This window comes from Crinia signifera, chromosome 11 (assembly GCF_055691185.1).
Source record: "Crinia signifera chromosome 11, ASM5569118v1, whole genome shotgun sequence".
NCBI classification, from domain to species: Eukaryota; Metazoa; Chordata; class Amphibia; order Anura; family Myobatrachidae; genus Crinia; species Crinia signifera.
Window position 1 is genome coordinate 19,814,141 of NC_139227.1, and position 27,133 is coordinate 19,841,273.

The window sequence follows — 27,133 nt, forward strand, 5'->3', positions numbered from 1 at the left end:
CCAATATGCAATAGATTTCACAAGCTGAACCAGCAGGAAAGGCTACACAAGGAGAAAATCCCAGGATACTCTCTACCTGCAGGTAATTGGTTCTGCGGACATGGGGACAATAGATGCAACTTCCTGTATTTTCAACTTTATGGAGGAACTAGAAGTGAAATTTGAACTGAAACTCATTTCTTGGTATACGTAATCTGAGGAAATCTCAGCTCCAAGAATCACAAGTCAAAATGCTATGTTATTGGAAGTTGCTCTGCTGTCTCATGGACATCTCTTCCTGTAAAGAAATTATTATAATTTATTATACAACTAAAATAAATTCTCAATTTTCCTGTGATTGCCAAGAGTTTGATTTAGAGACGCATAGTCAGTTCTGTATGCAGTGGAGCCAATTTGTGTCACTGCGAATGTGTATCAGGGTTGTCGACATTGTAGCTGCCCTCTCCAGCTCCAGGAGACAGGGGGTGGGGCTAATGGCCGTGCCATGAAAGGGGCACAGAGATTGAGGCCACACCCCAAGCCTTTTAATGTCTGTATTACAAGCATTGCACAGAGGAGGGTAGGGATACGATGGCGCCATTCGTGTCATCTGATCTCCATGGACCCCCGCCGAGGGGGGGTTGTGGGAGGCCGCCACCATTGCGGGGGACTTGTCCACCTTTCCAGGGGCCAGGAGGCAGACTCGATTTTCAGGAGCCTCCCAGCCATTGCAGGAAGGTAGGCAAGTATGATGTGTGTAAGCATACCTCCCAACATGACCCATTCCTAGAGTGACACAATGCTCTGTTTCTGGACTTCCCTCTTAATGTATGATTGCCATCACCTGCTCTAAACAGGTTAATGGATAAGAAAGGATTACGCTGTCCCTCCTGGAGAGAGTCATGTTGGGAGGTATGGTGTAAGTAACACCCACATGTGCTGCTGTGTTTTTTATAGCAGTGGAGGCATGTCACAATCATTTATATGGTTGTATTTCTGCACAGCTGTTGCTAACAGAATCACCATAGCAACAACACTTGAAAACACCTTAGAATCAGTCCCAGTGTTCTGGCGTTAAGGGGCTTGGTGATGCCGGACCCTGCCCTGCCCCCTGTGTAGTGTATGCACAGTATAAGTAATCTACATGTGTTTCCTAAGATGGGATCAGACTGTTTTGCTTTTATTTCCTTACACTTAAAAAAAAACTGTATTGACAAATCATATAGAGTATGTTTACTATAATCACAGGCACTCAGCACTGACGCCACTCGCTATGTCCAAGAGGGTATTCAGTCCCTGGGTAGACAATGTTCAGGTCGACAGTAACTAGTCCACCACTATTGGAAGACAGTAACATGGTTGACATCTAAGAATGGTTGACATACCTTAGGTCGAAAATGACAGAAGGTCAACATAAGCTTAGGTCCACATAGAAATGGTTGTAAGACTCAAAAGGTTGACACGTTTTATAGTGTGCCGAGTGCAGCTACCCATGCGAGCGTAGACCATGTCCATTCCGAACTTAAACTTGTGTTGACCTTCTGTCAATGTTGACCTATGGTATGTCAACTGTTTTAGGTGTCAACCTAGTGATTGTTAACCTAGACATTGTCGACCCCCTAACTTGGTCCTCAGGACCCCACCCAGTTCACGTTTTCCAGGTCACCCGGCAGGTGCACAGGTGCGCTCATTACTCACTGACATTTAATAGATCCACAGGTGGAGCTAAGTATTTCACTTGTGATTCTGTGAGGAGACCTGCAAAACATGCGCTGTAAGGAGTCCCGCGGACCGAGTTTGAGAACCTGTGCTTGGATAAACATAATCAATGCAGAAAGTGATGTTAATAATACCTACTGTATAGGCAGTGGTGGAACTTGTGGGTGCTGAGCTCAGGTACAAAAATATAATTTGGGCCCCCTCATCCACCCCAGCTCAGGCTCACAATATGCAACACACCAGTGTATGACAAGGAGAGGCAGAGAGTGACAGGGAGAGGCAGGCGGAAGCAGAGTGTGACAGGGAAAAACAGTGGGTTACAGGAGCAGCAGTGGGCCACCAGTGCACTGCACCTGCTGCTCCAAAGCAAGTTCCATCCCTGCTATGGGTTCAAGGCACCATTTCCGATTATTCACAGAAGCAGAGTGTGACAGGGAAAAACAGTGGGTTACAGGAGCAGCAGTGGGCCCCTTAGTCCTCAGGGCCCCCAGTGCACTGCACCTGCTGCTCCAAAGCAAGTTCCATCCCTGCTATGGGTTCAAGGCACCATTTCCTCATACATTATTCACAGAAGCTTCGCTCTTCTGGATAAGACCCCAATTTGCATTTTACTGTACTCTGTTGTTACTGCACAATGAGAAAATATACAAAAGGACATTACATTATACTTACCATGTGTAACGTCTGTAACTTGTGCTGCACCCCCTGGCTGTATGCTGCGGAGAAATGCTATCAGATACCGCGCTGGCTCATTTCACTTTAACCTGATGAGATCAAGAAGCCTTCTTGTCTGATCAAAACATAGAGACACCAATTATGTGCACAAGTGATTGAAAAACCCACGTCAACCTCGCGACCTGTCGACCGAAAGTCATGTAGACTTTTTCACCTGTCTACATTCTATGGGTGAGATTTGATAGGATGAGAGATTCAGAAAGTGAGAGATTTGGGAAGAAATCTCCTGGTTTTTTTTAAAGCGGCAATCATTTACACTGCAAAACCAGTTTGATTTTGCCGTATAAATAATTGCCGCTTTAAAAAAACTGGAATTTCTTCCCAAATCTCTCACTTTCTGAATCTCTCATCCTATTAAATCTCACCCGATATGTCTGTATTTTGACCTTGTCGGTATTTTGACCATGTCGGGATTTTAAATGTCGGTATTTTGACCTTGTCGGGATTTCCCCTTATTACATTGGGTTGGGATCATTTGGTCTACAGCATGATGGTCGACAGTCATTATATCGGCACCATTAGGTCGACATGGGAAAATGTCGACATGGGGATAGGTTGACATGGTTCTAGGTGGAAAGATCATTAGTTTGACAGTGTCTAGATTGACAGTGAAAAAGGTCATCATGGGGTTTTTCACAGTTTTTTGACCCGAATGTCAACACAGTCAAAATGGACACAGATTAAAGTGCACCGCTTTGCGCATGTGCAGTCACGAAATATCGCTCCCCTTTGCGAACAAACTAATTGTAAAAAAAAAAAACCTTCTTATTAATGGTGTAAGAGGGCCTTACACCTAGGGTTGCCACCTCAAGCATCTTCGATTCCTGGAGATCCCCCCCCCCCCCCACACACACCTTCATGTGCGCGTGTGCTCCTGGAAAAGTGGGCGTGGCTTTGTAAAACGGGCATGACCTCTTCAGAAAAGTGGGCGTGGCCTCTACTACAGACTTGTATTGAAGTCCCTATTGTTACATTTAATAACACATTTCCCCTACTGACAACTCCTACACAGAGATACCTCATACATCCTCCTCTCACCCTGACACCAGGGACAACAACTTCACAGCAACCTCCCCCACCCCCTCACTTCTCTAAGATGCATATCTGCCCCAAACACTGACCGTGCACACACACAAATCCCCCCTCCACTCTGGCCTCACCATTTCCTCAGCTGACAGCACAGGCTGCAGAGGTCCCCTGGGATTGATACACAGTAGCAGCCGGCTTATCTCTCCTCTGAGGCTCAGTTTGGGAGGCTGCTGCAGCATCCTCAGCTGTTGGCTGCTCAGTGCTCCTCCGTCCTGTCCTCTCCTCTCCCGCGGCCCAGTTTAAATATTTCTGGAGGTAGAGGGAGCTGTGGGGCGGGCAGCAACTCGCAAGTGCTGGAGACCGACGCACTGTGCATTACCTGTGGCCTTTCTGGCGCCCGGAGCTCGCTCTCTGCCGGAACCACCCTCCCTACGCCCCTGACAGTGTACACACTCAGTTGGGAGGCTGTGGAGGCTTTCAAAGTCACCCGGATTCCGGGAGAATCCCAAAATCCGGGAGACTGCAAAAATGTCCTGGAGGGTTGCCACCAATTCAGGGAGAATCCAGGAAATCCTGGTGAGGTGGCAATTATTTACACCATTGGTAAATAAACAGCACTTCCTACACTGCATAGCAATCTCTGTACACAACACACATAATAAAATGACTTACCAGCAATTCAGCTTTCTCATCCCCATAATGAGCACCAGTAACACATCAGACCAGACAGGAAGCAGAGAGAGCAGCTGCAGTATGTTAGCACCGGAGTGTGTGTAACAGGTAGCACAGCTGCACAGCTCCCTCTCTGCACTCACTGACTCCTCCTACAGCATTTACACACTACTCACAAGCTTCCATCTGAATCGCCACAATTGTATTTATTACACCATTGTTTCTGGAGGTGCGTGCTAGTGTGTGTACAGATAAAAAGCCATTTACACTATGGGAAGGAAGTGGGAGAAATCCTCCTGAACATAAATCAGCTGTTCTATAGGAAAGTTATTTCTAGTTTAGAGTGAATGTGATGAATTCGTATTTGACACGGACTTAGCATTTCCTGGGCCTGATTTGGAGATGGCGGCAGTTCATACTTGCCTACTTGATCTTCTTCCTCTATGGAATAAGCCTGGGGAATCTGGAAGAGTAGGCATATATAAAGCAGTTGTTGCAGAGACTGGTACTACGTAGGGATGGCCATCGTTGCCATTGCCATCAATGGTTGCCATTGCCATTAATGGTTGCCATCGATGGCAATTCTGCAACTGGCCATCGATAGTGCTAAACTATGCAATGGCTGACCATCGATATTTTTACATATTGATGGTCATCCATTGTGTTTTATTTATTGCCCTGTGGGCCAATCAAAACACGGGGGGGGGGGGGGGGGGGTGCTTCACATTGTTGGGGGCGGAGCTATGCTCAGTGTCCCGGCACTTAAAAAAAAAATGCAAAAAATCGTTTTCCTGTTCCATCGATGGAGGGAAACCATCTGTTCTCCCCCATCGATGGCAAAAGTATTCAACATCGGCCAGGAACCATCAGTGATTTCGAATCATCGATGGTCGATGGCCATCCCTAGGACTACGTATGCTGATTCTCCAGCCAATAGGCTTCCTACTGAAATGCCCGTCACTATTCCACCTAAAAAGCCATAAGTCCGGTTGCACCACTGGACATTGCACAAGCCCTGCGGAGGCGCAGATTGTCCAGCGGAATACGTCTGTCGTTATCAGTGCAACTGCGATCAAAGATGCAGCCCCTGATAGCGAGATGCCAGCTACATGCCCATGTTCTACATCGCGAACATTGCCCACAACTCACCCATAACTGAAGAGTCTATTCACTGGCGTATAATGGGTGCAAAATGTACGGCGCACACAGACTTCTGGGTCAGGGGGGGCACACACCCTGCAACCATTTAAGGATATTCACATCTCCGTTGATCCAGTGCTTTCGGTGCAGTGCAAGAGTCATTGGGAAAATGGCATGCACAATAGAGGTGTCCTCATGAACGCAGCATGGGCGCCATGTTCCCGGAGACTCTGACCTAATCGGAACCTGCACACAGATCCCCTCCTCTCTTAAGGCAACTCTGGGTCTATTCATCAGTCTATAGGCCCATACACACTTGACGACTTTCAGCTCAAAGCCGCCCAGTGTGTTTGGCCTGGCGATGAGCGGTGAGCACTGCTCCGCGCTCCCGCATCATCGCCGGGAAAGCCGTTCATCTGCTGGTTATATGCGCTATGCAACGCCGTCCTCCCCCCTCCGTCGGCGCCGGGCAGGGGGAAAGCCGCTCATTGTGTATACACTGAGCGGCTTTCCCCCCAGCGATGAACGCGATCATCGCTGTCCATACACGCTGGGCATAGTCGCCCAGTGTGTATGGACCTTAACACTGCAGCATAGCAAACAAAAAATATATATATTGCATTTTATGTTTAAAAATGGATAATTTAACAAGGCAGATGCGCAATACTCAGATATGGAGGCAATAATGCACCAGCATAGAAATGGTGAACATATGGCCAGCATATGGACACGTGTGAGCAACTGAAAGCCCAGATTTGGGCTTTCGGTTCTATTTAAAATAGTTACAAATAGATTGAACAAAGTCAACAACAACAGATGTTAAAATTTTTTATTAATGGGCGAAAATTTAATAACCAGAAAGATCAGACCTTTAATTAATGGATAAACTATTAACCATCACAGTAGTTCTTCACAGTAGGGTTAAACAGAGAGTTACTTCCTCATGTATAAAATGAAGAATGTTAAAGGTACACAAACAAAAAGTATTTTATAATTGGTTACTAAGCAATGCCATTCAGAGACAAAGCATAAGTCAGCGGGGATCTATGATCTGCTATTGTGACTTGTTGGAAAGAATATGAGTGCAGAGAGCTCTCCCAGCCACTCATAGAGCCACCCAGTCTTTTGAAAAAGCGGGGTAGACTGACTACTGCTGCAAACACGGCAGACCACTGCCAGTTACCACCACCAGTCTTCTGCTCCCCGCCCGGTTCCAGCACTGGGTGTGGCGAAAAAAAAAACACTTTAGATGCGATTGGATGTGATGGGCACTAACCTCTGCAGTCAGATACAGGGAGACGGCAGGGTTGGCGAGGGGGACCGTCATCGTCAGGGAGCTCCATTGCCACGGGGCACGCAAGAGTTTTGGGTGCGCACACCCCCTGGCGGGAGCTGGCGGGGGCTGGCGATAGAATTGCCAGCCCCTGCCAAGATGACGGGCTACATCTGTATCTAACTTGTAATTACTGACGTGGGTAAGTCATACTGTATCTATATGATTTCCTTAGTGGCCAAAAATACATTCAGTTTTGATGTAAATTCATTAACAGTAGTTGCTGTAACCACCCCACCGGCAATGAGATCCAGAATGTTACTGCTCTAATGGTGAAGAATCCTCTTCTTAATTCAGTACGGAATTTATTTTCCTCGAGCCTCAGTACGTGCCCGCGTGTCCTAAGTATAGGCCTGTTAGTGACAAATCATCTCCCAGTTCCATATGATTCCCAGTCCTGTATTTGACCATACTTATTATAACCCCCTCAACCTCCGTTTCTCCAGTGAAAACATATTCAGCCTGGGTAACCTATCTTTGTATTCTAGTGATTCCAGACCTTGCACTAGCTTAGTCGCCTTTTCCTGTACGTGTTCCAATTCATTTATATACTTTTTAAGGTGCGTGCCCAGAACTGAACACAGTATTCCAAGTGTAGTCTCACCAATGCTTTGTAAAGAGGCACTTTCACATTGGCGTCCCTTGAATCCATAGTCCAGGGGTAGCCAACCCTAGTCCTCGAGAGCTACCAACAGTGCATGTTTTGCAGGTCTCCCCACAGAATCACAAGTGAGCTAATTATCTCCATCTGTGGATCTTTTAAAATGTGTCAGTGATTAATGAGTGCAGCTGTGCAGCAGCTTGGTTGTCTGGAAAATGTGAACTGTTGGTAGCTCTCGAGGGCTAGGGTTGGCTACCACTGCCATAGTCCATGTGGATGGTAAAGTACTGTATGAAAAAGTCCAAAAATGATAAAAATTGTGAAAAACTCCTGTTGATCTTCTAATGGAAGACAACACAATGCATTGCTATAAGTCAGTAATACTGCACCGATCCAAGTGGTAATATATATGAACATTATTATAACCACCATGATGTCATTACAATATAACCAATAAGAGAACTTCCTACATATGGAACATTGTGTTACCTAACCTAGCAATCAAACTAACATCTACAAGTTCTCAAAGGCTTCAATAACTATTCAAAGGGCCCGCTGGCACTTGTAGTTCCACTGTAAAAAATAGTAAAATAAACACACTGACACACAATAAAAATAAAACTTTAATACATCCAAAGCCCATACATACTGATACTTACCTATCTTGAGCCCGTAGGTAGGTCCCTGGGTCTTGGTCCGGTGCCTTGTCCTGCACCATGTCGGCTCCATGTCGGCGGCGTCTGTGTCGGCGTCAATCCGGGTCCGAAGAAATCCATGGGGGACCTGTGGAAGGAAATCCAACTTACCCATGTCCTCCTGTGAAGATCTGTAGTCTTGATCCCCCGTAGTCCTGGAGTTCTGTCACTTTCTGTGACACGCCGGCGACTCCATCAGCTCCCCGCATCGGACTGTCAGAGAGGCGCAGAGATCCTTCATCTTCCGCGCCTCTATATAGAATGATTCTATTGGCCGCTAGGCGGCCAATCAGGAGCTGAGAAAGTCAGCTTGGAGCATGTTCCTGCGACCAGCGATCACTACTGGGGATAAAACGGGAGCGTGCACCCCACGCTATACCGCACTCCCATCGCGGGCAATATGGTCGCTGAGCGACCATATTGCCCACGATATTAGACAAAATCCCCTTTGTGTGTGCACAGCCTAAGAGTGAACTAGAATAAGGCCCACAGTGTTGTGTTTGTATACTATATAGTATATAATGCATTCTTTATATTATGTAGAATATTTTTTAAAGTGACTTTTGTAAAGTGAGATTTGCATTTTGCTTTTCAAAACCGTACTATATCTTCTTTCCTAAGGAACGGAACACAATCCCAATGCTGACTGATAAAGTACACTTTATTTTTGTAGCTGCCATTAACTCACTTTTATTGATAGGGGCCCCCACAAATCTGTTGTCCTGGGCCCCCGCAGACCTTAATCCGGCCCTGCTTATCATAACAAGAGCAATCTCTGGGACTCAGACGATTGTAACTGCAGGTCGACCAACACCCTTATTTAGAAAGGAAACCAACTGTCACTTCCTTGTTTTTGCACAGAAACAGGTTATCAATTTGCATCCAGTGAGCTCGCCTGTGACGGAGTAATAACAGAATCACCCCTGAGCTCTGGTGATGTCATATGGATATTTATCTGACATAAGCCCAGGAAAAGGTTCGTATTCTGTGTTCATCATACACAATCATATAAGTCTTTCCCTCTCTCTCTCCCTATTTCTGATTCATATAATGTCACCGTGTAGGTTTTTGAGCTAAACCATTTGCTATTTAAAAGTGAAAGTTCTTAAGGTAGCACGTTGCTTATTTCTGTGTGTGTGCTCTGTGTTAAATATTATATAACTAGGGGTGATCTTTGTTATTTACATTTTATTATATTGCCAACATGACCTTCTACAGGAGGGACACAATGCTCTGTTTCTGGACTTCCCACTTAATATATGATTACCATCACCTGTGGGGAGCTAGGTAATTGATAAGAAAGGCGCTTCAACACAGGTGATGGCAATCATAAATTAAGGGGAAATCCAGGAATAGAGCAATGTGTCGCTCCTGGAGAGGGTCATGTTGGGGAGGTATGCAAATAATGTTATTTTGGATATGACTTATTTTACTCAACAGAACAACCTGCTGCAATGCCACAGCCATACGTGGCACAGATCGTATAAGTTGCGTCAGTCAGTAGAGAATAGAATGCCATCTAGGACAGTGGTTTTCAAGCTCGGTCCTCAGGACCCCAACACAGATCATGTTTTCCAGGACACCCGACAGGTGCATTTATTACTGACACATTTTAAAACATCCACAGGTGGAACTTATTATTTCACTTGATCCTGTGAGGAGACCTGCAAAACATGCACCGTGGTCTAGGAGATCTGTATAACACACACTTGCCGACTTTTGATTTTGCCTCTATGGTCCAGGGGAGAGCGGGGCTCTGGAGGGCAGACGGGAGACTTGCCTACCTTCCCGGGGGGCCGGGAGGGGAACCTGATTTTCGGGAGCCTCCCAGCCATTCCGGGAAGGTGGGCAAGTATGGTGTAACATGCAGTTATAGTCCCTGAGGACTGGAGGTGGAAAGCACTGCTGTAGATTGTTATAATTAGAACCAGGGGAAAACAAATGATTTGTAGATGGGGATTTCCAAACGTTTGCTTTCAGAACAGGAATAAGCTGCAATAAGCCAGCAATAGACACTTCTTTGTTGTCAAATTGTTTTACTGTAGTTAAAAAGTGCAATTAAATGAACCATGTTAGTTATTCACATAGTTTAGGTCTGCATGCTATCTAGTTACAAGACTATGGTATATTATTATGTTTTTGAAAACATTAAGGTTTATTTTTAAAGCTGTAAAGCTGGGTACACACTAGATGATGTGTGTCCCCAGTGAGATCGCAGGTGCAGGGTCCTGGTGGAAGAGCCAGCATCGTCAAGTGCCGAAACACTTGCCAATGCCAACAGCAATGGAGAGTTGGTGACGGCCATGCGGCCTTCACTTGCGACATGCTCCGACTGAGCAGCATGTAGGGCTGACGGGGGATGTCACTGATGACACGCGGGAGCATGCATTGTCAATGACATAGGGGCTGTACCAGACCATAACGCACGGCTGCGAATTCAACCACCGCCCCGCTAGACTGAGCACAGCCTTTATTCCCTTCAGGCTAGGTCGACTCCCAACTCCAGTGGCGTAACTATAAATTTTGCCCCCCCCCCTGCCAAAAAGGATTCCCTTGGCTCCGATGCATCCTAGGCCGCCCCAGCACGCCCATCCGCCCGCCCATCCTGTACACAGTAGCCAATAGCCGGCTCTGTGTACAGTAAATTGAATCAGTGGGGAGGATTTCTCATCTCTGCCATGGCCGCACCCGCGTTGCGGCTGACTCGCCTCCGGTGCTCAGCCAAAGGGCAGTGGCAGGCAGCAGCATGTCAGTGCCTCCAGCGGGTGCTGGCGCCCACATAGACCCCACTGTGGCTTGCTCCCCCAAGTGGCAGCTGGGGCTGCCTTACAGTAGTTACGCCACTGCCCAACTCCCCCCCTCCCCCTGTCGCAGGACATTGCTGGCCCTGGGTGGGACATGGGACAGTTGGGAGCTACAGTATGCTATTGTTGCTAGTCCATAATAAGTCAATATGCTGCAATGTCAGGATAATTGGTTCAGAACCTTGTATTTGTGGGCCTGGACAGGAATTTGGTGTATACTGTAGATGAGTGTATAACGGAGACTGCAATTCCATTACGCTCTGGGCCTAAATCTACAAGAATATATATTGTGCCTAATTCAGCAAGGATCACTAATTTGTGAATTAGCAAAATCAAGCGATTATCAAATGATTGCGCATGCACAAAGGGAACGAGCAACTGAAAATGCATATGGATTGTAAGCAATCCACTCGCATCTTAAATGACAGGAAGTCAGTGTTTGGGGGTGGAATCCTGCCATTTTCTGGGTGTGTCAGAAAAAACGCAAGCGTACCCAGGTGTTTTTGGGAGAGGGTCTCTGACGTCCAATTCCAGCCTGTCACAGATTAGTGGAAGCCTCATACTTATACTCATAGATTTGCACAGATGGCAAAGGACCTTGTTCAGGTCTATTCGACCTGCCGCGTGCGTTCGCACGCTTCCAATGTTTTTTGTTTGCGCATGTGCATTTCTGCACAAACTGTTCACTGAGGGCATGCACCCACCTTTGTGGCCAGAGGGCGGGGGGGAGTGGGGAGTGGGGGATTCACTCGCAAGGATGCAAATTCACATCTGAGCGAATGAACCAGAATGACCCCTAAAGTCTGTTTGTTGTATTAGAAGTTGCGTATGGATAGTGATTGGAGATCCATTTGCAATTCTGTTTACATTACATTTTGCATGCAGCGGTTACTCTTTCTGTCTTGACGGCAGCTTTCTTCTAGCTGCAAATTCTACGATTAGCGATCCATACTGAATGTGGCCCTTAAATTGGTAAATCCAAGATGCATGGCATCTCTAGCCTAATCCTGACCCCAAACATCACCCTAACCATGACCCTTAACGAACCCTAATACCCTAACCCAAACCCCTTAACGAATACACTAACCGCTATACCAACATTAACACCCTATCCGTAACCATTACCCCTAACCTAAACCACTAAATCTTACACCAACCCTAATACCCTATAACTACCTAAACTAACCATAATATTCTAACCCTAAGTTTTTTCTCTTACTTCAGACATACAGCACACAGGCCTAAAGAGTGCTAGGGATTGGAAGGTCACTGTGAGGTGGCTTCGGCAAAAGGTCACTGTGGGTCAATGCAATGTGGCATCTGCAGTAGGGGCTGTGGTGTGGGCCAAAGAGCTGGTGGTGTGGTGGGTAAGGATGGGTAAGGGACGGTACATGCACACATTGCACAGTCATGTATGTGCCCAGCTTAGGGCCTATGACATGTAACAATGGTGGAGGGGTGGGTATCATAGCAGTTGGTGTAAATTCCCATAAAACAACACTGTAGGATATTCATGAGAATTTGTAATATTAGTAGCAGAACAGAGTATGTTCACTTATCCAACTCCTGTGGGTTTATGTGTAGGCCAGTACACACACAAAGTCAAGTGGCCATTACCTTTTTTTTTGCAAAAGATACCTTGACTTTTGAAATGTGGCACTCAGTTCCGTCTTTCCCCCGCTCAGCACACGAGCCACCGTGCCCGCAGCGTGGCCAGTCGGGATCCCGACATTGGGCTAATGACTGTCGGAACCCTATACCACACCCAAGGGACTATGGACAATTAAGATGGACCAACCTTCTCCAGACCAACCTTTTGGGCTCATATTAAATTGGAGCTAACTGTGCACTGCAGAATATTTTAAGATTGTATATGTTTTTTTTTTTCTAATAATATATTACTAATGAATTTTATATTTAATAAATATATTCATTTTGATTACGAATGTTTATAATTAATTTTGCGCTCTCTTAAATCTATCTGCTTTTGGAATTGTTAAGTAATTAATCAAGTTACTCTCTGGAGCTGCATAAATCAAGTATATGTGGATCTAGGTGTAAAGATTATCCATAGACATTCATGCTCTAAAGGAAAAAATAGTTTTTTGTAATTTAAGCCATATGAGAATATAAGTATTGCGCCCGATTTCCTGTTTTATACCAACTTAAAGAGACAGTGCACCTGAGTCCACTACATTATTGTATTTGTATGCTGGGAGGGGTAACCCTGAGTGAGATACGGTAAAGCAGTCTCAGGGCACGGTACAGCTTCTATAGATGTGTATAGAAAAGTTGGATGTTGTCCATGCAGCGGCGTAACTACATTTTGGGCGCCCCCCCGCCATTAAAGGGAGGGCGCCCAGTCACTCACCCGCCCCTCCGCCCGCCGCCCGCCGCACCAACCCCCGCAGTCTTACCTAGGTTCAGTACGCGCTGGTCCCGGCTCCCTTCTTCTGCTATGAGGACCACCACAAAATGTCCGCCCCCATACAGCAGACAGTTTCAGAGAACTGTGTGCTATATGGGGGCGGCCATTTTGTGGTGGTCCTCAGCAGAAGAAGGGAGCCGGGACCAGCGCATACTGAACACAGGTAAAGACTGGGGATGGGGGGGTTTGCGGGGGTTGGTGCGGCGGGCGGCGGGGTGTAACGTAATTATACCACTTTCGCCCCCTGTTGCCCGCACATGCTTAGCGCCCCCCCCCCCCCCGCGGTCACGGGGGCTGCGGTGCTATAGTTACGCCACTGTGTCCATGGCAACCAAGCAGATTCTAACTACCATTCCCTATCCTAGATAATGATAGGCAAAGTGAATTGGTTGCTATGGGCAACAATGACACTTCCTTGCAGGAAAATGCTCAAGGATCCTGCTTCCTGAATAAACTCATGGGGAGGATCCTTTGGTGACATGTTTTAAATGCTGACAATTGCAAAAATCCTAGTCCTGGGCCTCATTCAGCTAGAGTTGTTGTAATGTGAATAATCATAAAAATACAACTCCCGGCGGCAGCATGCGGGGGACTGCCCCGCACAGTGCAAGGCCACCCTGTATGCTGGGTCCCTCCTCACAATGCGATCCAAAAATTTTGCAATCCCATCACTATCATGTGAGCTATATAAGAGCAGAGCTGTGAAGCCAGTTACAGGGCCGCCATGTTTGTAATCACACATCCGCCACGGCCGCCCTGTAAACGGTCGGGAAGCGCCTGCGTTGCGGGAAGCACCCGACAAAGCGGTGTCATCTTCCCTGCAACACCACGGCAATGCCCCTGCAACACCATGTCACCTCCCCCACCGACCCTTACACTGCAGCTGTACTGAATGTGACTGCACTTACGCATGCCTGCTCCAGTGTTTGCACATACGCAGATTAACAAAAATCATTGAAGACCTGAATTAGGCCCACTGACCATAGTTCAAGGCAACACTTTTGGCAAGTATTCAATGCCCAGGGCGAGGGCTGCCTGCTCGCGGTCACCACTGGCCCCCAAAGTATTCAACTGACCCCCCTAATACACCGATTCCCCCTTGCTCCGTTTTTGCAGCGAGGGGGAATCGGCATATTTTGCTGCTGAAGCAACGAAACCCGTGGTGAAATGCAGCTGATTCGCAGCATTTGGGCAGTATGGACGGTGTAATGGTTAGCATTACTGCCTCACAACACTGAGGTCATGGGTTCTATCCCCACCATGTGTTATATATACTGGGCAGTACGGATGGTGTAATGGTTAGTATTACTGCCTCACAGCACTGAGGTCATGGGTTCTATCCCCACCATATGTTATATATACAGGGCAGTACGGATGGTGTAATGGTTACATTACTGCCTCACAGCGCTGAGATCATGGGTTCTATCCCCACCATGTGTTATATATATGGGGTAGCACGGACGGTGTAATGGTTAGTATTACTGCCTCACAGCACTGAGGTCATGGGTTCTATTCCCACCATGTGTTATATATACAGGGCAGTACGGATGGTGTAATGGTTACATTACTGCCTCACAGCGCTGAGATCATGGGTTCTATCCCCACCATGGGCGGGATGTTGTAACATCCGCGCCCATTATCGCCGGACATCGCATTTTTAATAACGGCATATGCTATAACATATGCCGTTATTCATGCAAGGGACAGCTCTTGCGGTAAGAGCTGTCCCTTGCGATGCGGTGCCGGCGCTGGACTTCCGGGTCTGTGACCCGGGAGTCCATCTGCGCATGCGCAGACCCCGGCGCCGGCCGCAGGGCACGCTGGGAGGGATCCGTGACGGATCCCTCAAACAGCGCTGCGGTAAGAAGCCCATAGGCTTCTGCAGGGATTCGCCAGCTTTAGCTGGCGATTCCCTCCGCAGCGCTGACACTGCGGAGGTGCCATATAGCATATAGAAATGCGGTAGAAACCCCGAAAACGGGGTTTTTACCGCATTTCTGCTATATAGCATCCCGCCCCATGTGTTATATATACGGGGCAGTACGGATGGTGTAATGGTTAGTATTACTGCCTCACAGCACTGAGGTCATGGGTTCTATCCCCACCATATGTTATATATACAGGGCAGTACGGATGGTGTAATGGTTACATTACTGCCTCACAGCGCTGAGATCATGGGTTCTATCCCCACCATGTGTTATATATATGGGGTAGCACGGACGGTGTAATGGTTAGTATTACTGCCTCACAGCACTGAGGTCATGGGTTCTATCCCCACCATGTGTTATATATACAGGGCAGTACGGATGGTGTAATGGTTAGCATTACTGCCTCACAGCGCTGAGATCATGGGTTCTATCCCCACCATGTGTTATATATACAGGGCAGTACGGATGGTGTAATGGTTACATTACTGCCTCACAGCGCTGAGATCATGGGTTCTATCCCCACCATGTGTTATATATACGGGGCAGTACGGATGGTGTAATGGTTAGTATTACTGCCTCACAGCACTGAGGTCATGGGTTCTATCCCCACCATGTGTTATATATACAGGGCAGTACGGATGGTGTAATGGTTACATTACTGCCTCACAGCGCTGAGATCATGGGTTCTATCCCCACCATGTGTTATATATACGGGGCAGTACGGATGGTGTAATGGTTAGTATTACTGCCTCACAGCACTGAGGTCATGGGTTCTATCCCCACCATGTGTTATATATACGGGGCAGTACGGATGGTGTAATGGTTATATTACTGCCTCACAGCGCTGAGGTCATGGGTTCTATTCCCACCATGTGTTATATATACGGGGCAGTACGGATGGTGTAATGGTTAGCATTACTGCCTCACAGCGCTGAGGTCATGGGTCCTATCCCCACCATGTGTTATATATACGGGGCAGTACGGATGGTGTAATGGTTACATTACTGCCTGACAGCACTGAGGTCATGGGTTCTATCCCCACCATGTGTTATATATACGGAGCAGTACGGATGGTGTAATGGTTAGCATTACTGCCTCACAGCGCTGAGGTCATGGGTTCTATCCCCACCATGTGTTATATATACGGGGCAGTACGGATGGTGTAATGGTTATATTACTGCCTCACAGCGCTGAGGTCATGGGTTCTATTCCCACCATGTGTTATATATACAGGGCAGTACGGATGGTGTAATGGTTAGCATTACTGCCTCACAGCGCTGAGGTCATGGGTCCTATCCCCACCATGTGTTATATATACGGGGCAGTACGGATGGTGTAATGGTTACATTACTGCCTCACAGCGCTGAGGTCATGGGTTCTATCCCCACCATGTGTTATATATACGAGGCAGTACGGATGGTGTAATGGTTAGCATTACTGCCTCACAGCGCTGAGGTCATGGGTTCTATCCCCACCATGTGTTATATATACGGGGCAGTACGGATGGTGTAATGGTTACATTACTGCCTCACAGCACTGAGATCATGGGTTTTATCCCCACCATGTGTTATATATACGGGGCAGTACGGATGGTGTAATGGTTATAGCATTACTGCCTCACAGCACTGAGGTCATGGGTTCTATCCCCACCATGTGTTATATATATGGGGCAGTAAGGATGGTGTAATGGTTAGCATTACTGCCTCACAGCACTGAGATCATGGGTTCGATTCCCACCATGGCCCTAACTGTGCGGAGTTTGTATATTCTCCCCGTACTTGCGTGGGTTTCCTCCGGGTACTCTGGTTTCCTCCCACAATCCAAAAATATACTGGTAGGCTAACTGGCTCCCAACAAAATTAACCCTAGAATGTCTGTGTGTGCGTGTACATGTGGTAGGGAATATAGATTGTAAGCTCCACTGGGGCAGGGACTGATGTGAATGTTCAAATATTCTCTGTAAAGGCCTGCGGAATATGTGTGCGCTATATAAGAAACTGTTCGCTGTTTGGGTGAATCCTCGCCATCTTGTTATAGCGAGGATTCCCCCGGAACATTGAATAGGGCGATCGGCCGGTGAGGGGGTTAAACAGCGAGGATTGCTGGTTTTCTGTGATCTACGCTATTTAACCCCCTCGCCGGCCCCGGCAACCCCCAATTGAATACGGCTCTTTGTTTTTCATACAGGGTCAACATGAATGCTGAAAGCTCTAACAATGACGCACAATTAATAAGAGATTCACCAACATTACCAGAAGAAGCCGAGCATTCGGGGAATATCACAAATAAAGAAGAAGATGGATCAATGGAGCAGATGACTGACGGACACTCAGGTTTCTGATTACTAAGTGAATCCTTACATTTATTGTACGGTTTTGTGAACTGAAATAAGCGCTGCCTTAAAGTAACAAGGTTTCACATTCAAATAAATAATCTCACCAGAGCTGCGCCTGTGTTTTCGGGGTTTTACCGCATTTCCAGTATGTACTAAGCCATGGACACATGCAGCTTCGATGTGGAGGGTAATGCCAGCAAAAGCCGAATTTACTCTATTGAAGCCTATGGTATTCTTACTGCATCAGTCAGTGGGATCCAATTGGATCCTTTCCCGGCATTCTCTGCGGCTGCCTGCCGAGTCCTTCTGTGCATTCACAGACGGACTCCCAGGGTGGAACCAGATGTCCAGGGACCGGTGGCTATAGCAAATGGCAGTTCTTATCAGGAGAGGTGCATGGAAGTAACAGCTTTTTCTGTGTGTGGACGTAACTGCTTCCTCTGTGCGTGTAAGTAACTGCATCCCCTGTGCTTGGAAGTAACAGCTTCCTCTTTGTGTGGAAGTAATAGCTTTTTCTGTGCATGGAAGTATAGTAGCTGCTTCCTCTGTGCATGGAAGTAACTGCTTTCCTGTGAGTGTAAGAGACTGCTTCCTCTGTGTGCGTGAGTACCTGCTTCCTCTGTGTGTGTAAGTAACTGCTTCCTCTGTGTGTGTAAGTAACTGCTTCCTCTATGTGTGGAAGTAACAGCTTCCTCTTTGTGTGGAAGTAACAGCTTCCTCTGTGCGCGGAAGTAATAGCTTTTTCTGTGCATGGAAGTATAGTAACTGCTTCCTCTATGTGTGGAAGTAACAGCTTCCTCTTTGTGTGGAAGTAACAGCTTCCTCTGTGCGCGGAAGTAGTAGCTTTTTCTGTGCATGGAACTATAGTAGCTGCTTCCTCTGTGCATGTAAGTAACTGCTTTCCTGTGAGTGTAAGAGACTGCTTCCTCTGTGTGTGTAAGTAACTGCTTCCTCTGTGTGTGTAAGTAACTGCTTCGACTATGTGTGGAAGTAACAGCTTCCTCTATGTGTGGAAGTAACAGCTTCCTCTATGTGTGGAAGTAACAGCTTCCTCTGTGCTTGGAAGTAACAGCTTCCTCTGTGCTTGGAAGTAACAGCTTCCTCTATGTGTGGAAGTAACAGCTTCCTCTATGTGTGGAAGTAACTGCTTCTTCTGTGTGTGTAAGTAACTGCTTCCTCTGTGTGTGGAAGTAACAGCTTCCTCTAAGTGTGAAAGTAACAGCTTCCTCTGTGCTTGGAAGTAACAGCTTCCTCTGTGCTTGGAAGTAACAGCTTCCTCTATGTGTGGAAGTAACAGCTTCCTCTATGTGTGGAAGTAACAGCTTCCTCTATGTGTGGAAGTAACTGCTTTCCTGTGTGTGGAAGTAACAGCTTCCTCTGTGCTTGGAAGTAACAGCTTCCTCTATGTGTGGAAGTAACAGCTTCCTCTGTGCTTGGAAGTAACAGCTTCCTCTGTGCTTGGAAGTAACAGCTTCCTCTATGTGTGGAAGTAACAGATTCCTCTATGTGTGGAAGTAACTGCTTCCTCTGTGTGTGTAAGTAACTGCTTCCTCTGTGTGTGTAAGTAACTGCTTCCTCTATGTGTGGAAGTAACAGCTTCCTCTATGTGTGGAAGTAACAGCTTCCTCTGTGCTTGGAAGTAACAGCTTCCTCTATGTGTGGAAGTAACAGCTTCCTCTATGTGTGGAAGTAACAGCTTCCTCTATGTGTGGAAGTAACTGCTTTCCTGTGCGTGGAAGTAACAGCTTCCTCTGTGCTTGGAAGTAACAGCTTCCTCTATGTGTGGAAGTAACTGCTTCCTCTGTGTGTGTAAGTAACTGCTTCCTCTGTGTGTGTGTAAGTAACTGCTTCCTCTATGTGTGGAAGTAACAGCTTCCTCTATGTGTGGAAGTAACAGCTTCCTCTGTGCTTGGAAGTAACAGCTTACTCTATGTGTGGAAGTAACAGCTTCCTCTATGTGTGGAAGTAACAGCTTCCTCTATGTGTGGAAGTAACTGCTTTCCTGTGCGTCCCCTCGCGGGGCTGGCTGCGCTCACCACGCTTCGGGCACGGTGGCTCGCTGCGCTCGCCACACTATATAAAATCAACTCCATGCATAGTTGGATAGTAGGGGTATGAAAAAATGGGGTGCATTTAACATGGGAGTCCAGATAATACATAAGTACCGTAACTTCTTCCTCTGTGCATGGAAGTAACTGCTTTCCTGTAAGTGTAAGTAAAAGCTTCCTTTGTGCATGTAAGTAGCGGCTTCCACCAAACATAGATTAGAGAGAAAACAAATAATGCTGTAAGGGCATTAAACAACTTCCGCCCAGTGGTGTAACTACCGAGGGTGCAGTTGGTGCAGCTGCTATGGGGCCCAAGTGGTTTCTAGGGCCTGTAGCTTCCACTACACCCACTGAGATCTGCCCTCAGTGCTCATAGCTTTTCCCTGTCACTGGCATATCCACCCTCTTCAGGCACCTGCAGCCACAGAGAATGTAGCAGTGTATCCCCCCCCACACACACACACACCCTCCGGCAAAGCTTTCCCCAGCCTAGTCGGCTCCCTTCCATGCCATAATTCATGGCCATTTTGGGGGCAGGGCCTAATGCTGCGAAGTACCCATCCCCAAGTGAGACCTGTGGCTGACTGCTGTGCTTACTGCAATGAGGTAATGCTCTCTTTATTCCTCTCCCCCTGTTTATTTCTCTTTGTCCCCCCTCATCTACTGGCTGTACGCATAGTCAATTACTGCAAGTACACAACTGCTACCACATTGTGTGTGTGTGTGTGTGTGTGTGTGAGACACACCCAGTAACCCCCTCCCAGATGTGTAACAGTGTACACCTCCTACCCCTGTGTGTGTGACACCCTGTACTTTCTTCCACTCCCCACCATGTGTGACAGTGTACCGCTTATACCCCTGTGTGTGACACCCTGTACTTCCTTCCCCTCTCCACCGTGTCTAACAGTGTAAACCTCCTACCCCTGTGTGTGTGACACCCTGTACTTCCTTCCACTCCCCACCATGTGTGAAAGTACCCCCCCATACTTCTATGTGTGACACCCTGTACTTCCCTCTCCTCCGCACACCATGTGTGACAGTGCACCCCGCATATCCCTATGTGTGACAACCGGTACTTCCCTCTCCTTCCCACACCATGTGTGACAGTGTACCCCCATATCCCTGTGTGTGAGACCCTGTACTTCCTTCTCCTACCCACCATGTGTGACAGTGTACCCACCATACCCCTGTGTGGTACACCCTGTACTTCCTTCTCCTCCTCACCATGTGTGACAGTGTACTTCTCCATACCCCTGTGTGTGTGACACCCTGTTCTTCCTCCCCTCTCCATTGTGTGTTACATTGTAACCCCCTACCTCTGTGTATGTGTTTGTGATGCTTTGTACCCCCACTCAATCTGTGTGTCATCCTATACCTGCACTGTTCCCATGTACCTCCCCTCTCTGTAGAAGGGAGGCACCTTCAAAATTTTGCTATATGGCCCACCAAGTTCTAGTTACGCTACTGCTTCCGCCCACACATGACGCCACATTCGGGCCCTTTCGGCCAAGGGGAACTAGTCACAACCCTACATGATGTCCCACTGCCATTGTGCTGCAGCACGGTGACCGCCCAGGTACCTCTCAGAATAACATTGGTGGGGTCCATTTGCTTCTGGATTTACTGGACATCGGACACAGAACAAGCCCGCTGTATGATCAAGTCAGATGTTTCTGTGTTTACTAAACCAAACTTAATATCATTTATTTGAACCCCTACCTCTAGGGCCACATGAACACCACCTCATGACTACACAAGAACTCCAGCTGTACTGGGAAAAGGAGAAGCATGACGGGAAGCCTGTTAAACTTTTGTTTGAGATTCAGTCCACCCGCATTGCTGAGGATTTTCTTTCCAAGTTTGTGGTAAGGCTGCGTAATAAAAAGGAGAATAACTATGGACCCATTACAAATCGCAGCACATGACAAAAGGAAATGTATATGATCAGTGAACATGAATAACCACCCACATAAATGGGGTTATGCATGCAAGTAGGTGTTGTTGTCCATGGAAACATGTGGGCATAGGCGAATCTAGAATTATGGTAATGGGTGGTCCCTGATCCAGATATAACAGGAGGGGGACCTTTGCGCGGCGTAGCCGCGCGCCAAAAATGGGCGTGGCCTCATGGGAAGGAGGCGTGGCATCACAAAAAGGGGTGTGGTATTACACTTTAGACCATACACAGTAATGCCCATTACACATTTTAGCAAACTCCGTAGTACCCATTACACATAAAGCCACACGCCATAATGCCAATTACACATAAGGCCACACACCATAATGCCCATTACACATTGTGCCACACATCATGATGCCCATTACATACTATATAACAAACCGTAATGCCCATTACATATTTGCCACATAAGTGCTGCTTACCTACGTGATTATTGCTAGGTGGTTCTTGCTTGATGGCACTATAGTACCCATTACACATGATGCCGCACACCATAGTTCCCATTACACATGATGCCGCACACCATAGTACCCATTATACATGATGACGCACACCATAGTACCCATTACACATGATGCCGCGCACAATAGTACCCATTACGCATGATGCTGCACATATAATGTCCCTTACACATGATGCTGCACACATAATGCCGCTTACACATGATGCTGCACACCGTAATGCCCCTTACACATTAAGCCACACATTATGCGTAATGCCCCCACATAATGCCACTTGTAGCGTCCCTTAAGCAATGCCCCCAAAAGTGCCACTTACTGTAAATTTTTATATGAGCCTTCGCTGCTGCTGCAGGGAGAGATGGAGAGCGGTGCAGCTGCTTCTATGGGGAGAGGAGCAGAGCGCAGCGCAGAGCACGCTCCCACTCCCCTCCTGGTGTCCCCTCTAGCCGAGAGGACATTTTAAATATTGTGCGCGCTGTTGTTGTGCATGAAGCTGCAGGGGTGACAGTCATTGACAGTTGGGCAGAGAGCAGGGGGCTGCCCGGCTGTATTCAGAGCACTGCAGGTCACGGCTGTTTGAAATAATACCCCTTTCACAACAGAAAATGCAGGGATTTACCCAGGAATATGGTCCCAGGATTATGCAGGGACATTCCCACGCTGACCCCTTATACACCAGCCTAGTCCCTGCATTTTCTGGTGCGAGGGGGAGAGACAACCACTCCCCTCTCCCTACTCCCCTTTAACCAACCAGCTATATCTTCGGAACCAACTGACCCATTTACATGAGACACGTATCATATTGAAGAACTTTTGAGTTGGCTTCGAATGATTTTGGTCCCGTGAAACTGGGCTGTTTGGTTCCAGAGAAATCTGCCCTCAAAGAACATAAACAGCCATGAAATTACAATTAAAAAATGAAAAAAACGGTTTAACCTCAATATCCCTGGAACCAATTAACCCATATGAATACAGCCTGGTATCAGATTGAAGGCCCAGCGATTTGGGTTCGACTGAGATCAACCTCGAGCTTCAATGATGCCGAAGGGGGAACAGGTAGCCGTTGAACTGGGTGGTGGTCGGAATTAGCGTGTCCCATGTTATCCTATAGGGAAAACGTTCCAGCTTTGCCTGGCCGTATCTCCGGTTCCCAGGGGGCTAGAGACACGGGGCTGGGCTCGTTGGAAAGCCCTGGTCCTCAGCTACAACATGGGCTAATGGGTGGTCCTGTGCACCCCCGGACCACCCCCTAGATTCGCCTATGCATGTGGGAGGTTCCCCCTGTCCTGTGAATGGCTGTTACTGTGTAACAGCCAATCGCAAGCCCCTGCAAGCGAGTTACCTTTGCGAGTGGGTGTCCCCAGCCAACCATTCGCAAGGCGGGGTCTGGTGGACTCGCAAAGCTGCAAAATCGCAGCCTTGCTATCAACCAGAATAACCCCCTTCATCCGTTATGTTTGCTTAAGCAATGGGTGCAGTTCTTAGGTCGACACTATTAAAGTTGACATGCATTGGACGGACCACGGAAGGTCGACAGGCCTTAGGTCGACACATGAAAAAAGTCGACATGGCTAAGGTCCACAGGGTCAAAAGGTTGACATGAGTTTTTCACTTTTTTTTTTTGAGCCGACATGCGCCGACAGGCGGTATTTCATTCCCTACCATCCACTAGGGCGTGGAGGGAGAATAGAATAGTGCATGGTGAGCGCAGCAAACCATTTAAGGTCTGGATACCCTATAGCAGTGCACTATGTCAACTGTGTCGTCATTCACGACAAAAACATGACTCATACCCATACTTGGAAAGTATCTTGCTTCGCCAGCTATGACTGAATGCGCCCATTGCAGTACAACAGCCAGCTATAGCAGAACACACCAACATAGACGCCCCATCTACCTATGCAGAACACCCAAACACCACAGCTTCCAAATTCCCCACACTTGCTAGACTTTGTAAGATCGTTGTGCAGAGGCAGAACTCTGGGAGGCAATGGAGTCATCTGCCGCCGGGCTCCTGCTCTCAAGGGGGCACCTCTCCACCACTGCCAGTTTAAATCCATTAATTGAAAGCAATCAAATATGCTTCTGTGGCTGAGTTCTGAAATATATATGTTCTCTCTCTCTCTATCTCTCTCTATCTCTCTGTCTCTCTCTCTCTCTCTCTCTCTCTATCTCTCTGTCTCTCTCTCTCTCTCTCTCTCTATATATATATATATATATATATATATATACAGTATATAATATATATTCATAACAGACTATATATATATATATATATATATATATATATAAAAATATATATATATTTTATTTTGAATAACGTGTGTGTGTGTTGGCGGGGGGGGGCACCAATATTCATCTTGCCTCCGGGCAACTGGGATGAACTTACGCCACTGTCGTTGTGGGAATGGTTGATATAACCTGGAGGAAATTTACTAAAGGGCACTTTTGCTAAGGTTGAATCTGATGCACATTGTTGAGATTTTGGCCTCCAAATCGCCAGATGTATATTCGGGAATTTGGAGGCCAATTATCAGGGCATTTTCAGACCACTAGTGATGACTGGCAGTTCGCAAATGTCCAGCTGACTGAAAACTTTTATGGGTTGACTAAGGAAACAAACGACACTAATACTGTCAATCTCTTATTTGGGCAATTTTATTTTATTAATATATGAGTCAATAAAGTGCCAAATTAATATATTTTTTTTTAAGATGGAAATATTTGTTATATTAAAAAAGCAATAGTAATTAATAGTTAATTGTGTACTCTAAAAAAATTATTTAGACAATTATTATTTTAGAATGTGGGCACCATTCAAAGATCTATACAATTAGAAAAATTGGGGCAATTATGTGGTATGGGGTATTATTGTATTTTCTTAACTGTCATTTGGCAGTTTTGACTTTTTGTAAATACAACAGAAAAAACAACAACAACTGGAAAAGATGAAAACTGTTTTTCTTAAACTGTCATTTATTAAATGTATCTCTTGTCTTCAAAGATAACAGCATATGCTTCCTTAATATAAAGCCTTACTTGATTTTTTAAAGATTCAATTACAATTTTTACAGCCATGGAAAGCAAAGGCTATTTACTATTATCCACCCAAACCAGATCGCATCGCATGCAAATCGCATACAATGCGATCTAGTTCAAAACGCATACAAATATTGTACCGTGTATGGGCACCTTGAGATGTTTTGAAAATCAAATAATAAAATGGAATTTAAAAAAACAAATACAGCAACAAAATTATAAAGCAATCTTTTAACACTTAATTAACTTGGTTAATGGTTAAAAAAATTGAAGATGTTGAATTCTGTTCTGTTTCATGCAATTTTTTTTTATTTTTTTTTTGGTATTTCAGGACTGTATCCAATTCCTAATAAAAACATTGTGGAAAATAGACCATGGAACGCAACAACACAATCATCCTTTTATAGTTATATATAAAGTTCCTGTTTTGATTTCTTTATATTAATGTATAATAATATTAATAATATTATTATTATAATTGTCATCATCATTATTTGATTATAAATTGCGCACATGTTCTGCAGAGCTTTAAAGATAACATTTAGTAATTTGCATCAGTCCCTGCCCCATTGGAGCTTGCAATCTATATTCTCTACCACATGTTCTCACTAGGTTGATTTTTTTTTGTATCAGAAGTCAATAAGACTACCAATGTGTTATTAGAGTGTTGGAGGAAATCCATTTAATTATAGCTAAACTGTACCAATTTTATTTCACAGATGTACCAGATCGTAATCATAAAGACTGGAAGTTTTGATGGAAATAAAGTCTTGATCGAGCGGAGGTACTCGGACTTTGAGAGACTTCACAGGAACTTATTAAAGGACTTTCAAGAAGAAATGGAAGATGTGTTGTTTCCAAAGAAGGTTCTAAAGGGAAACCTCACCCCGGAGATGATTAATTACAGGATGTTGGCCCTTAAATATTACCTTGAAGAAATATACGCTCTACGTTGTGTAAGAAAATCTAGGAAATTTATTGACTTTTTTATCTATCCGGAGCTAGAAGATGGGTATAGCTGTGTCCGAGGAGGGCAGTATGGAAAAGCCATAGAGTTATTTCTGCAGGTTGTCTACCTACAAGAAAAACTGGCACCACACTATCCCAGCTTTAGGGCACCGTCTCTATGTGCCCTGGTTGTGTGTCATAAAGATATGGACCAATCAGTAAAGGCCTATGAATTTGGCCTAAGATCACTAGAACTTCTAGAGAAACATACTGGCCACAAATATTACATCCCATTGCTAGACACTTTGATTTCTTTGGCTTATAGACAGGGAAAAGACTTTGTTACTTTACAGGAAAAGCTACAAAAAGCTGAAAGAACGATAAATAAAGGTTTTGAGCATAATACATTTACTCTAAAAGAACTAGTAGTACAGGAATGTGTTCATAGAGAAAAATAACCTTAAAACTATTTTTGAGTGACAAATATTTGACCGTGTTGTTTAAAATTTGATATACATACGGTCTTTAAAATTGTGATGTCATCATTTAAGCTTTCAATAGGAATCTTGTTGGTGTAATATAAGGCATAAGGAATTGATTACTGTAAAATTTTATGTATATTGCAAGTCTCCTTGGATTTCCGTGACCTGTCTACTGCTGTGTACACACAATACAATTTGACATTCGATTTTGATGATGTAGTCAAAATCGAATGGGGATCGCATAGACATTGAATGAAGATAGAACATGTTTTTCAGCTTTCTATCCTGATTTGATGCTGATGCTCGCTCCCGTTCAGCTGACTTTGAAAGCCAAATAGACAGTGCAGCAATGACTATATAGTGCAGATTGAATGTAGATAGTATGAATTGTATGTAAATAGTACAGAGTTAGCAAAGATTGCATAGCAATCCAATCTTCAATGGAATCTCACCGTGTGTACACACCTTTAAATACATTGTTGTGTTAATAACTTTATTATTTATATCCCCTTTGCATCACTCGATAAACTGCCAACAATGTACATTTACAACAGTACTGCAATATACTGTATATACACAGTACATTGAAACTGGTGGTAGGTTATTAGCGGAGGTATTAGAGTTTGGACAAGTGTACTTCAGGTGTGGATTGTGTCATTTGAAAGTGTGGCCATCAGTGGTGGTTTCAGAGTGTATTTATAGAAAGCATTTACTAAAAGTGTTATTTTGCATATATATATATATATATATATATATATATATATATATATATATATATATATATATATATATAGATA

At 45.7% G+C, this 27,133-nt stretch overlaps 1 protein-coding gene across 1 annotated transcript; it reads left to right on the forward strand.

The window, feature by feature from the left end:
- SNX20 (sorting nexin 20) lies at window positions 1–27,133 on the forward strand. Its single transcript, XM_083164177.1, has 5 exons — window positions 1–82; window positions 8,765–8,879; window positions 17,251–17,396; window positions 21,172–21,311; window positions 25,626–27,133. The coding sequence occupies exons 3-5, from the start codon at window positions 17,258–17,260 to the stop codon at window positions 26,310–26,312; spliced, it is 966 nt and encodes a 321-aa protein (XP_083020303.1). The 5' UTR covers window positions 1–82; window positions 8,765–8,879; window positions 17,251–17,257; the 3' UTR covers window positions 26,313–27,133.

Excerpts from the sequence above, each read along its gene's own strand:
- SNX20 (XM_083164177.1), top strand. The coding sequence starts at position 17,258 with ATGAATGCTGAAAGCTCTAACAATGACGCACAATTAATAAGAGATTCA. Across the intron at positions 17,397-21,171 it reads GATGACTGACGGACACTCAG|GGCCACATGAACACCACCTC; the intron begins GTTTCTGATTAC and ends CCCTACCTCTAG. Across the intron at positions 21,312-25,625 it reads ATTTTCTTTCCAAGTTTGTG|ATGTACCAGATCGTAATCAT; the intron begins GTAAGGCTGCGT and ends TTTATTTCACAG.